This window comes from Oryctolagus cuniculus, chromosome 21 (genome assembly GCF_964237555.1).
Source record: "Oryctolagus cuniculus chromosome 21, mOryCun1.1, whole genome shotgun sequence".
NCBI lineage: Eukaryota > Metazoa > Chordata > Mammalia > Lagomorpha > Leporidae > Oryctolagus > Oryctolagus cuniculus.
Window position 1 is genome coordinate 1,274,052 of NC_091452.1, and position 12,937 is coordinate 1,286,988.

At 64.9% G+C, this 12,937-nt stretch overlaps 1 protein-coding gene across 3 annotated transcripts; it reads right to left on the bottom strand.

Annotated features, from left to right (window-relative positions):
* Nucleotides 1-725: 725 nt before the first annotated feature.
* Nucleotides 726-12,641, bottom strand: PUS1 (pseudouridine synthase 1). Of its 3 annotated transcripts, none has more exons than XM_070066270.1 (6): nt 12,546-12,641; nt 12,029-12,260; nt 9,734-9,871; nt 7,789-7,891; nt 3,938-4,626; nt 726-997 (listed from the first exon to the last, which is right to left on the bottom strand). In XM_070066270.1, the coding sequence occupies exons 2-6, from the start codon at nt 12,248-12,250 to the stop codon at nt 950-952; spliced, it is 1,200 nt and encodes a 399-aa protein (XP_069922371.1). In that variant the 5' UTR covers nt 12,251-12,260; nt 12,546-12,641; the 3' UTR covers nt 726-949. The 3 variants fall into 3 exon arrangements, with proteins under 3 accessions (XP_069922371.1, XP_069922372.1, XP_069922370.1); XM_070066271.1 differs by having other exon boundaries at nt 12,550-12,580; XM_070066269.1 differs by having other exon boundaries at nt 12,349-12,567.
* Nucleotides 12,642-12,937: the final 296 nt, after the last annotated feature.

A 12,937-nucleotide genomic window follows, 5' to 3' on the forward strand; every position in this document is an offset into this window, starting at 1 on the left:
GCTTACAACCCACCTGGAAGTAACCAGTTATCCCAGCTCCATGTTTCAAACGGGTTTTCTCCCTCCCCTGAGCTGCCTTGGTGCCTATCTACCCCATGTGGTGACGTCACAAAGCTTCGGCCGCACACCTGAGCAGGACTCCTGTGTGTAGCACCCACGGCCGAGAAACTCGAGTCTCCCCCGCAAGGCCAGCCAGCAGCTCAGGGACACGCGCAGTGGTGGCTTCCTGACCCAAATCCCACTCCCTGGGCCGTCCCGCAGCTGCAGGCAGGGCCCCGCGGGTCACTCCTCGAGGCCGGTCCAGCCAGGTCCTGCAGGCGACCTTCTCGCCCCAGTGCTGCCGGCACGCTCTGGCCCTCGCTGGGCCGTCTGCTCGTCAGCACAGGGCGGAGCGCGGGGCAGCCAAGGGGGCGCGGGCTCCCCTGGCTCCCTGGAGAACTGCTTTTTTATTGAAGTCGGGCACAGCTGGGGAAGGGGCCGGCTACCAAGACCCTGACCGTGGCTCCCAGTGGCCTCCCTGCCCAGGCCAGCTCCTCTTCAGGAGGGGGGACGGGGCCTTGACAGGGACAAGGAGGGCAGAGAGTCCCCCAGGTCAGGTGGCGCCAGACGCCGGTCAGGGTGAGGGCTCCACCTCCAGGAGGGCCCCCGGAAACGTGTGTGTGGGGTGGCAGGGCCTGTTCTAACACAGCAGGGCTCCACTCACCCCACCAAAGAAGAGGCACGACTCAGTAAGCAAATCGCGTATTTAAGAAAACCACTTCCTTAAAAAAATAGCGCCTTCACATGCTGAGCTGAGGAGAGGCGAGGCCAGCGTTCCCGTATGAGTCTGGGGCCCTGAGGCGAGAGGCCAGGCCATGGCGGGGCAGGCCCGTGTGTCCGCAGCCCTCACACGGCCGGCGAGACGCAGCAGCCCAGCTTCTGGACACGTGCGGCCGGCGGCTCCGCGGCCTCAGTCACTGTCTCCGTCCCCCTCACTGCCTTCCAGGGGGCTGGGGACCTGCGGGAGGGGAGCAGACAAGCGGTGAGTGAGCTGCATGCCCCCACCCACATCAGCTTCTCCCCAGCCCAGGTCTGGGTGGGTGCCCGGCCCACTGGCAGAAGCGTGCACGTGCTCGGTCCCTCTCGCTGGGCTCCTGCAGACCTGACCCGGCTGTGCCGGCTCTGCTGGTGGGGACCGAGGAGAGCCCCCGTGTGCAGCATGGCCTGCGTGGCGCGGGGTCTCAGTCACCACGCCTGACGCCTGGCAGCTCTCTCTGAAGTGACAGGAAAGCTGGTTTCCCCTGGAACATAAACTCCCACATGGGCCCGGCCCCACACCGGCCGCCAGCACCGCCCCAGGCACCTCCTCGTGCACCTGCCACTGGCGCCTCGCTGTCTGCGCGCCAGGCCCACCATCAGGAGCAGGTGTCCTCGCGGATCTGGACAGTGGGAAGAATCTCCCCAAGCACCAAGGAAAACCACAGGCTCGGGGCGAGGGGGGCCTGACCCCAGGGCACAGAACTGAGAACTAACGTAGAATTTCAACGTGAGATGCCAGCCCCTCGAACCACCTATGTTCTCCTAAAAGTGCTGGCCTATTAGGATGTCTGCCCAACGCCTGTTTCCCTGCCCGGCTCCAGGATCCTGCTAATGCAAACCCTGGGAGACATCGATGGTGCAAGTCACTGGGTCCTCACGCCCTCGTGGGAGGCAGGGACTGGGTTCCTGGCTCCTGGCTGTAGCCCAGCCCCACCCTCCCCCACACCTAGCTTCCCGCCACTGTCTGTCTCTCAGACAGATCCTATCCAAGAGGGCTGGGCCAGTGTGTGCCGCTGGCAGCTGGAGGCAGCCCTTGGGGTGCAAAAAGCCAGCCCTGCACCCAGCTGCCTTCCGGGACGGGGGAGCAGCTGAGGGCCTGCACAGGAACAACCAAACATCTGCCACGGGCTCACTGACACCTCGCGCACTGGCCAGCGGCATCGGCACATCCAGGAGGCAACGGCTGTGCCAGAGCCATCACACGCCTGGGGTCACCCAGCGCCAAGTGTGGGGGCGAGCAGGAGGGGCACAGAAAGGAGGGGGCATAAGCGGGTGGGGGGCACAGGTGGGAGGGGCACAGGCAGGAAGGGGCACAGGCGGGAGGGGCACAGGTGAGTGAGGGGGCACAGGCAGGAGGGGGCACAGGTGAGTGAGGGGCACAGGCGGGAGGGGCACAGGCGGGTGAGGGGGCACAGGCGGGAGGGGCACAGGTGAGGGGGCACAGGCGGGTGAGGGGGCACAGGCAGGAGGGGGCACAGGTGGGTGAGGGGGCACAGGCGGGAGGGGGCACAGGTGAGTGAGGGGGCACAGGCGGGAGGGGGCACAGGTGAGTGAGGGGGCACAGGCGGGAGGGGCACAGGCGGGTGAGGGGGCACAGGCGGGAGGGGCACAGGTGAGGGGGCACAGGCGGGAGGGGGCACAGGTGAGTGAGGGGGCACAGGCAGGAGGGGGCACAGGCGGGAGGGGGCACAGGCGGGAGGGGGCACAGGTGGGTGAGGGGGCACAGGTGAGTGAGGGGGCACAGGCGGGTGAGGGGGCACAGGCAGGAGGGGGCACAGGTGAGGGGGCACAGGCAGGAGGGGGCACAGGCGGGAGGGGGCACAGGCGGGAGGGGGCACAGGTGGGTGAGGGGGCACAGGTGAGTGAGGGGGCACAGGCGGGAGGGGGCACAGGCGGGAGGGGGCACAGGTGAGTGAGGGGGCACAGGCAGGAGGGGGCACAGGTGGGTGAGGGGGCACAGGTGGGTGAGGGGGCACAGGCGAGTGAGGGGGCACAGGCGGGTGAGGGGGCACAGGTGAGGGGGCACAGGCAGGAGGGGGCACAGGTGGGTGAGGGGGCACAGGCAGGAGGGGGCACAGGCGGGTGAGGGGGCACAGGCAGGAGGGGGCACAGGCAGGAGGGGGCACAGGTGGGTGAGGGGGCACAGGCGGGAGGGGGCACAGGTGAGTGAGGGGGCACAGGCAGGAGGGGGCACAGGTGGGTGAGGGGGCACAGGTGAGTGAGGGGGCACAGGTGAGTGAGGGGGCACAGGCAGGAGGGGGCACAGGCGGGAGGGGGCACAGGCGGGAGGGGGCACAGGTGGGTGAGGGGGCACAGGTGAGTGAGGGGGCACAGGCGGGTGAGGGGGCACAGGCAGGAGGGGGCACAGGTGAGGGGGCACAGGCAGGAGGGGGCACAGGCGGGTGAGGGGGGCACAGGCGGGTGAGGGGCACAGGCGGGTGAGGGGGCACAGGCAGGTGGGGGGCACAGGCCGGTGAGGGGCACAGGCGGGTGAGGGGGCACAGGCGGGAGGGGGCACAGGCGAGTGAGGGGGCACAGACGGGTGAGGGGGCACAGGCGAGAGGGGGCACAGGCGAGAGGGGGCACAGGTGGGTGAGGGGGCACAGGCAGGAGGGGGCACAGGCGGGTGAGGGGGTGCGGGTGAGGGGGGCACAGGCGGGAGGGGGCATAAGCGGGTGGGGGGCACAGGCGGGAGGGGGCACAGGCGGGTGGGGGGCACAGGCGGGAGGGGGCACAGGCGGGTGAGGGGCACAGGCAGGAGGGGGCATAAGCGGGTGAGGGGGCACAGGCGGGTGAGGGGGCACAGGCGGGTGGGGGGCACAGGTGGGAGGGGGCATAAGCGGGTGAGGGGGCACAGGCGGGTGAAGGGGCACAGGCGGGTGAGGGGGCACAGGCAGGAGGGGGCACAGGCGGGTGAGGGGGCACAGGTGGGAGGGGGCATAAGCGGGTGAGGGGGCACAGGCGGGTGAGGGGGCACAGGTGGGTGAGGGGGCACAGGTGGGTGAGGGGCACAGCTCGCGGGCACTGTCGCTTCAGCCCAGTGCGCCAGCCCCGCTGCCCTGTGCCTCAGCTCATGCACAGAACGGGAGCCGCGTGCAGCGCCGGACGCAGGTGCCCACGCCCCGCTCAGAGCCCGTACCTTGGCGCCCGAGCTGGCCGCCAGGGCGGAGGCGCTGAAGTCGTGGGCGGGCAGCGTGCTCAGCCACTGGGCCATGGAGCGCTCCCCGCGCTCGGTGCTCACGATGGTCGGCAGGATGTGCTGCTCCTTGAAGGCGGCCACCTCGGCCTCCTCCTGCGCCCAGTCCAGGGGCTCGTGCAGCCCGTCATTGCCGAAGCGCTGGTTGTACTTCTCGAAGTGCACGCGCTCCAGGACCAGGCCCAGCCCCGGCGCCTTGGGCACGTCCACCTTCTCGTCCCCCCAGCTGCGCTCCAGCACGCTCTCCGGGGCGTAGCCCTTCACGATGGCCACCACCAGGCCCACCATCTTGCGGATCTGGTGCATCATGAAGCTCTGGCCCTTCACCCTGATCACCGCGAACTCCAGGCCCTCGCGCACGAAGGGCTCCTCGCAGTACATCTGCAGGATGTAGCGCCGCGCGCTGGGCTCCCGCGGGCCCTTCTGCGAGGTGAAGTTGTGGAAGCTGTGGGTGCCCTGGTAGCAGGCCAGCAGCCTGTTCACCCGCTGCAGGGTCTCGGCGCTCAGCCGGTAGGTCTCGTCCTGGGGGTCCCGGTCCTTGTGGGCAAAGGCGAAGGTGGGCAGCATGTAGAAGTACGTCCTGGCGTCACACTTGTTCTTGGAGTTGAAGCCGCCCGTGACCCTCTTCAGCCCTGGGGGAGGGGTGGAGCGTGAACACCGCCATAGCAGGGGCCTCGCCCCCTCCCCCAGACCCCGCACCTCGGGCAGTGCACCCAAGACCCGAAAGACACAACCCACAGGCGAGGTAGGGCCCGGTGCTGGCAGAACGGGAGCCTGGGACTCTGCCCCCAGAGCTCCCTCCACAGAGGCCGTACAGGGCAGCCACCGCTGTGCCCAACCCGCCCCCACCCCGAGCGTGGTGGTGCCTAGGAGGGACTCAGTGAGGGCCTGCTGGGAGGCGAAACGGAGACCGCCATGTGGGCCCCAGCAGCTGAGACGCCCACGCCCCTTACCCAAGTGCCTAGGTTCAAGGCCCAGCTCTACTCCTAATTTCAGATTCCTGGGAGACAGCAGCTGACAACAGTTCAAAGTATTTAGGCCCCGACTAGCCACATGGGAAACCCAGCTTGTGTTCCCAGCCCCGAGCTTAGACCCGGCCCAGGTACAGCCCAGGTACGACTACCACAAGCATTTGGAAAGTGAACCAGTGGAACAAAGACCTGTCATATTCTGTCTCTCTGCCTTTCAAATACATTTTTTAAATTAAGTTTTTAAAATAGTTATTTACTTATTTATCTGAAGGCAGAGTTAGAGAGAGAGGGGGGGGGGAGGGAGGGAGGGAGGGAGGGAGGAGGAAGGAGGGAGGGAGGGAGGAAGGGAGGGTCTTTCATCTGCTGGTTCACTCCCCATATGGCCACAACGCCCAGGGCTGAGCCAGGAACTCCATCCGAGTGTCCCACGTAATTGGCAGGGCTCCCAACCCCTTTGGGCCATCTCCCTCTGCTTTCCCAGGCAAATTAGCAGGGAGCCGAATCAGAAGTGGAGCAGCCAGGATTGGAACCGGTGTCCAAACGGATGCTGATGCTGCAGGCAGTGGCTTACCCTGCTGCACTATAATGCCAGCCCCACATTTGACAACTTCTGCTGTGAATCTCCCGAGAGCTTGCTCCATGCCTGGAACAGGTGCAGCCACAGTGACGAAGGTTCCACCTCACAGGAACTCTGCCCCTGACCTTGGCTTCCTGTTGACAAGGCCTGATGGGGCCTCAGGAGCTGCCCAGCAGCCCTGGCCAGCCCGGGAGCCTGTGCTCAGCAGTCCTTGCTCTCACGCCACCGTCCTGTCTGTGTCGTGGGTGACTGCTGTTTCTCTACATCGAAGATGCAATTCCATGAACACTGGAGACCACAAGGATGCTTGGCAAATTCACTTGTTGACCAGAACAAGCCAGCTAGGAAAGGCGGAGACCCCACCGGGCAACCCAGCAAGGACCAAGTTCCTCCCCAAAAAAGGTGTTTGAAAAAAGGTTAACGCGGCCGGCGCCTGGCTTACTCGGTGTTCATGCGGCTGGCGCCTTGCTCACTTGGTGTTCATGTGGCTGGCACCTGGCTCACTCGGTGTTCACGTGGCCGGCGCCTGGCTCACTCGGTGTTCACGCGGCTGGCGCCTGGCTCACTCGGTGTTCATGTGGCTGGCACCTGGCTCACTCAGTGTTCACGTGGCCGGCATCTGGCTCAGTCGGTGTTCACGCGGACGGCGCCTGGCTCACTCGGTGTTCACGCGGCCGGCGCCTGGCTCACTCGGTGTTAACGTGGCCGGCGCATGGTTTACTTGGTGTTAACGTGGCCGACGCCATGGCTACTTGGTTAATCCTCCACTTGCAGTACCGGCATCCCATATGGGCACCAGTTCTAGTCCTGGTTGCTCCTCTTCCAGTCCAGCTCTCTGCTGTGGCCCGGGAGTGCAGTGGAGGATGGCCCAAGTGCTTGGGCCCTGCACCCGCATGGGAGACCAGGAGGAAGCACCTGGCTCCTGGCTTCGGATCGGTGCAGCACCGGCCATAGCGGCCATTTGGGGAGTGAACCAACAGAAGGAAGACCTTTCTCTCTGTCTCTCTCTCTCACTATCTATAACTCTGTCAAATAAATTAAAAAAAAAAAAAAAAAGGTTAACGCTATCAGACGCCTAAGGACCAGCAGTAACCCTCACAGGGAGCTGATCGTGTGTGCAGAGGTAAGGTGCACACCAACAGCACGGGGGCCGCGGGGAAGTGCACATCCACCACACGGCTGAGACAGCAAGGGGTCGAAAGCATGGACAGCTCACAGAGACCGCCGTCCACGGGGCCCACAAAGCCTAAAATACTCCCAGACAGAGGTCGCCGACCCCAGGCTTAAACCCCAAACCATCACTGAGGAAACAGTGAGTTACAGCTCCTGACCACGGTGACGACTAGACAAGCTAACCAAAGAGGAAGGCAGGGAAGGATAAGTGACAGACGGACGAGACGGAGCAGCAGGTGGGACTCACCCAGCCACGCCAACACCATGCTAAACGTGAGGCCCGTACAACGCCGCTTAGAAGCAGAGACTCAGATATTGGGACCGGTGCTGCGGCCCAGCAGGCTAAGCCACTGCCTGCAATGCCAGCATCCTACATGGCTGACGGTCTGAGTCCTGGCTGGATGCAGATGATGCCTCTGGCTCCTGGCTTTGGCCTGATCCAGCCCTGGCTCTTGTGGCCAGTAGGGGAGTAAACCAGCGGATGGAAGCTCTCTGTCTTTTCCTCTCTCTCTAATCTTGCTTCTCAAAAAAATTTTTATTTAAAGATTTATTTATTTGAAAGTCAGAGTTAGAGAAAAAGAGAAAGAGAGAGAGAAAGAGAGAAAGAGAGAAAGAGAGAGAGAGAGAGAGGTCTTCCACCCACTGGTTCATTCCCTAGTTGGCCACAACGGCCAGAGCTGAGCCGATCCAAAGCCAGGAGCTTCCTCCTGGTCTCCCACGTGGGTGCAGGGCCCAAGCACTTGGGCCATCCTCCACTGCACTCCTGGGCCACAGCAGAGAGCTGGATCACAAGTGGAGCAGCCAGGTCTCAAACTGGTGCCCATGTGGCGGCTCAACCCATGTGGCCGGCACTGCAGGTGGCGGCTTACCCTGCTATGCCACAGCGCCGGCCCCCCAACATTTTTTTAAATAAAATAAAAAGGCCTAAAATTCCACTGATCCTGTCACACACAGGAGTGACTGCCCCTGTTCCAACCATGAACTTGGTCTTCACAGGGAGCAGCCTGCTGTCCCCACACCTGAAGCAGGTGGGGCTATGGAGTCTGCACGGTTTCACCCACACCACCACTCACCCAAAATCCGAATGTGGGACGGCAGGTGGCTGTTGATCTTCTCCAGGATGTCATCAATCAGCCACACCTTCAGTGACACGACCTGGCCAGCAGCAGACACACCCTGTAAGGACAGCGGGTGGGGACAGGAAGGTGGATCCCACTGGGCCTGCCCCCCATCACGACCCTCCCCCCCACTGGCCCCTGAAGCAGAAGGCTGCTGGACGTCCTGTCCCCGCACACAGCACGTCTGCTCCTGGAAGAGCGGGTGAATCGTGCACACGGAGCCCCAGTTCTACACGCCTGCGGGCCTTACACAGTGGCTTCGCAGCCCAGCAGAACACTCAGCCAGGAAACCCCAGTCTCCTGTGCGGACGGCAAGCCACGTCCTGCGAGAGACGCGACAGCCAACGATGGGCCAACGAGAGAAGGCAGCTTACGTGATGGAACTTGGAGCAAAGCAAGACGAGGCGCCCACCAGAGCTAAAGCGGGGGTTTCCCGTGCGGAGGGACCTGCTGGGGCACAGCTGTGTACACGGGCATCAAGCGCGCCCCTGCGGAGGGCACACCTCACAGTGTGTCTATCACAGGGAGAGGAAAGAGACCCGACTGGACGACTTAGGGCCCGGACAGAGCCCCACCCGCCGAGCAGGTGTCGACGCCCCGGGGGCCACTTAGAACCACCTGTCTTACTGGACACTAATGTCACGTGCGGTCAGACAGTCACAGCACATGCAGAAGGGGCCAACGCTGTAGTGCAGCAGCTTAAGCTGCTGCTGGCAGTGCCAGCATCCCACATGGGTGCCGGCTCGAGTCCTGGCTGCTCCGCTTCCGATTCAACTCCCTGCTAACGTGCCCGGGAGAGCAGCGGAAGACGGCCCAAGTCCTTGGGTCCCGCATCCACGTGAGAGACCCAGAAGCAGCTCCTGGCTCCTGGCTTTAGCCGGGCCTAGCCCTGGCCTTCGTGACCATTCGGGAAGTGAACTAGCAGATGGAAGATCTTTGTTTCTCCTTTTCTTGCTCTGTAACTCTGCATGCAAATAAATAAATCTGAAAAAAACAAAAAGACCAGAAGAGCCACACTGAGAGGCAGTGCAGGTCCGGGCCCTGCTACTGCACCTGCCGCTCCCCACTGCTGTCCTGTGGCTCAGTCTCCGAAGCAGGCACTCGATGTGGAGACCCCACCGCACACGCACTGCCACGCAGGCTGTGCCCGGTCCAGGGCAGACGTGTGACCACGACACGGACTCCAGTGGTGATTCACGCAGCCAGCACGGCTCCGAGTCCGTGTGCCAGGGCCCAAGTACGTGCACACACATGGCGCAGTAATACATTTCTTTTTTGAAAGGATTTACTTTATTTATCTGGAAGACACAGAGATGGATAGAAAGAGGTCTTCCCTCCACTGGTTCACTCCCCAAATGGCCACACAGCCGGGGCTGGGCCAGGCTGAAGCCAGGAGCCAGGAACTCCATCTGGGCCTCCCACTGGGTGCAGGCCCAGCCCTCGGGCCACCTTCCACTGCTTCCCGACGTGCGTGAGCAGGAGCCGGCTGGGAGGCGGAGCAGCCGGCACAGGAAGCAGTGCTCCTGCAGATGCTGAAACTGCAGGTGGCGGCCCTCGTTCAAAGATGTTCACACTGACCGCGGGCTAATACATGTCATCCTGCATACACGGGGTTAATTAAAGAGGATCACGAAGACCACTTTCACCCACTGGCGAACCACAGCGTGGCCCCCTCTGCAGCCACGTGGCCCCATGTCCCCCAGCGGGCCTGTGCTGGCCACTGGGCCCCACGAAGGGTGGAGGCGACAGAGAAGGTGGACCAGACAGGACGCAGTCTTGCCAGCAGTGGGCCCCTGGATCCAGCCACACCTGGGCTGACGCAGCCTCACAAGGCAGACATCCCAGTCTGCTCTTGCTGCGAGTGCCGACAGAGCCGCTCGGCGGGACGGCTGCCGCCTACCTTGTCCGTGCGGGCGCAGCGCTGGAAGGACATCTTCCTCATGTCTTCACCGTGGTTCTCAGGGATGCAGCCCGAGCGGACGAGGGCGGACACCAGGTCATCTTCGATGGTCCTGAACTGAGAGGACCCCACGTTTCTCTGCAAAGACAGCAAGGCAGGTGGTCACCACTCAGCTCCTGCCCCCAGGCCTGAGCCGCCCAGGGCAGACCACGTGCAGCTCACACACACCCAGCAGCAGGACTACGCCTCTCGCAGCTCGGGGACCCCGCACCACCGACCCTGCCAGGCGACCTGGCCAGCACAGGGCTGGGCTCTTCCGAGCAGCCCGGCACACCTCCTGGGAGAAGGCACACCTGGCACCACCTCTGATGCCTCCCAGCCTGCCCCGTGAACCCACTGACTGCCACTGCCCGCTGGGCTTGCACACAGCCACGTCCAAGTTCAGAAACCCTGCGAGCGCAGCGAGACTGAGCACGGCCAGGAAGTCCCTCCCGCAGTCCACCCCACGGTGCCCATGCCCTCCTCCGCACGTCTCAGATCCGAGTGTGGGCTGACGGGGTGACGGCCCTGCCTGTGCCCGTCTCCCTCCCAACGGCAGGCGGGAGCTGGCGAGGTAGAGCCTTACACGATTGAAGTCTCTCATAAAACAACACGTTTACCTGCTCCTACCAAAGCCGAGGCTGATCCGTTTCCAACCCACAGCGTCGCATCACGAACGCCATTCGGAGGAAAAGCCTACCCGCTGGTCCGGTGAGCGCTGCTCTCCTCGTCACCTCCATTCACTGCCACTGATGTCTCATCAGACACGCAGAGAGAGGGACAGATGGACAGACAGATCTTCCATCACTGCCCCCACAGCCAGGGCTGGGCCAGGCCGAGGTAGAGCCAGGAGCTCCATCCGGGTCTCCCACGAGTGGCAGTTAACCCACGTCCCTGAGCCGTCACCTACTGCGTCCGAGGTGCACAGCAGCAGGGAGCGGGAACGGGAAGCAGAGCTCTGTGCGGGACAGATGTGCCTGCTTCCTCCAGCTCCCCTGTCTGGGGGCTCTGCAGTGAGCAGTGGCATTCTTCCTGTGGCCACACTGGAACAATTCTAAAGACTCACAAGCCGCCGGCGCCGCGGCTCACTAGGCTAATCCTCCGCCTGCAGCACCAGCACACCGGGTTCTAGTCCCGGTCGGGGCGCCGGATTCTGTCCTGGTTGCCCCTCTTCCAGGCCAGCTCTCTGCTGTGGCCAGGGAGTGCAGTGGAGGATGGCCCAAGTGCTTGGGCCCTGCACCCCATGGGAGACCAGGGGAAGCACCTGGCTCCTGCCTTCGGATCAGCGCGGTGCGCCGGCCACAGTGCGCCGGCCGCAGCACGGCGGCCATTGGAGGGTGAACCAACGGCAAAGGAAGACCTTTCTCTCTGTCTGTCTCTCTCACTGTCTACTCTGCCTGTCAAAAAAAAAAAAAAAAAAAAAAAAAAAAAAAAAAGACTCACAAGCCACGTCCGAGCCACAGAACTGGGCACGGAGAAAGTCTCGGGCCCCTACACCTTTCGACCGCTCAGAAAAGGGCTGGACAGAACAGTCTCAGAGGGTGTGCCTGCCTCCAGACCGCACACATGCCACTTTAATTCCACACTGTCTCCTTCAGGAGCGCCTCACCTCCCTGCTGGTCCACCTCACACCTGCTGAGCGGAGAAACTGAGGCAGAGCGCGACTGGACCCTCCCCCAGAACCACGTCCACCGCGGCAGATGACTTGGACACCAGCCGGCGCGGGCTGCTTGGAGACGCGTGCAACTCCTGTTCAGGGCAGGAGCACACGAGCTCACGGACAACGTGCCGAAAACGACGCCCACGTCCCACGCTGGACTCCAGCCTCCTGCTACTGCACACTGGGGAGGCAGCACTGACAGCTCAGATACTCGGGTCCCTGCCCCTCTGCAGGGGACGTGCACTGAGGCCCTGCCTCCTGGCTTCAGGCTGACCCTGCCCCAGCCTTCGTGGGCATTTTGGGAGTGAATCAGCAGATGGCCGCTCTCTCCCTCTGCCTACGTGACAACTGGGTTAAGACACAGCCGGCCAGGCCCCACCTCCAGGTCCTGGGATAGCCGGGCCTCACCTGCAGGCCCCAGGCCCCCACCTGCAAACCCGAGCCGGCCAGGCCCCACCTCCAGGCCCCGGGCTGGCCCGGCCCCCACCTGCAGATCCCGGGATAGCCGCGCCCCACCTGCAGGCCCCAAGCCCCACCCCCCCCCCCGCAAGCCCCGAGCTGGCCGCGCCCCACCTGCAGGCCCCAGGCCCCCCCACCTGCATGCCATGGTAGCCCTTCCCCGAATAGGCCAGCAGCAGCACGATCTTCCTCTTGGGCAGCTTCCGGGGCGGCGCGCCGTCCTCGCCGCTCCTCAGCTTCTTCGCCTGGGGCTCCGCGTCCTCCCAGAGCCGCGCGCCCGGCCGGCCGGCCCGGGCCTTCCCTTCCTCCGGCCGGGGCGCGACGCCGGCGGCCGAGGGCGCCCCCAAGTTGCCGGCCATGAGGGTCGAGCTGCGGAGAAGAGCGGCGTGAGCTGGCGCGGCGGGCCCCGCGCGCCCCCGCACGAGGCTCCCCGCGGGTCGCGGCCGCAGCTCATTACCAGAGCGCGCGTCCGAGGCGCGGGGTCTGCAGGCCCCGGGCCGCCCGCAACAGCGCCCCGGCCGCCCGCAGCAGCGCGCCGGGCATCCCCATAAGCCGGTCCCGCGTCCGGCCGCGGCGCCCGCCCCTGGCCGGCTCCCCCAGCGGCTGGAGAGACCCCGGCCCGCGCCGGTCCCACAGCGAAGCCCCTTGACGCACTCACGTGCCGCGGACCGAGCCGAGCACACACCACGTGGTCGAGCGCCGCTGCGGGCGGGGGCCGGACGGCGGCCGGGGGCGGACACGGGGCCTCGCGGGAGGGGCGGGGCGGGGCGTGGGCGGGGCCTGGCGCTGCGCTCGCGTCCGGGAAGCCGAGGCGGGGGTGGGGTAGGGGTGGGGGTGGGGGTGGGGGGGGTGGGGGTGGGGGTGGGGGGGGGTGGGAAGCTCGCAGCGGGAGCCCTGGAACTGCCGCCTCGACTCCCCCGCCCCAGGAAAGCTCCGCGGGTCTGCTGGCCGCTGCAGAACCGGGAGGGCCGCGCTGGAGCGTCCCCGGGACCCTGCGCCCGCGTCTGAGCGCCGCGCACCCGGCCGCCGGCCTGTGCTCACAGGCA

Excerpts from the sequence above, each read along its gene's own strand:
- PUS1 (XM_070066269.1), bottom strand. The coding sequence starts at position 12,440 with ATGGGGATGCCCGGCGCGCTGCTGCGGGCGGCCGGGGCGCTGTTGCGG. Across the intron at positions 4,627-7,788 it reads GTCCCACATTCGGATTTTGG|GGCTGAAGAGGGTCACGGGC; the intron begins GTGAGTGGTGGT and ends CCCCTCCCCCAG. Across the intron at positions 998-3,937 it reads CGGCCAGCTCGGGCGCCAAG|GTCCCCAGCCCCCTGGAAGG; the intron begins GTACGGGCTCTG and ends CCCCTCCCGCAG.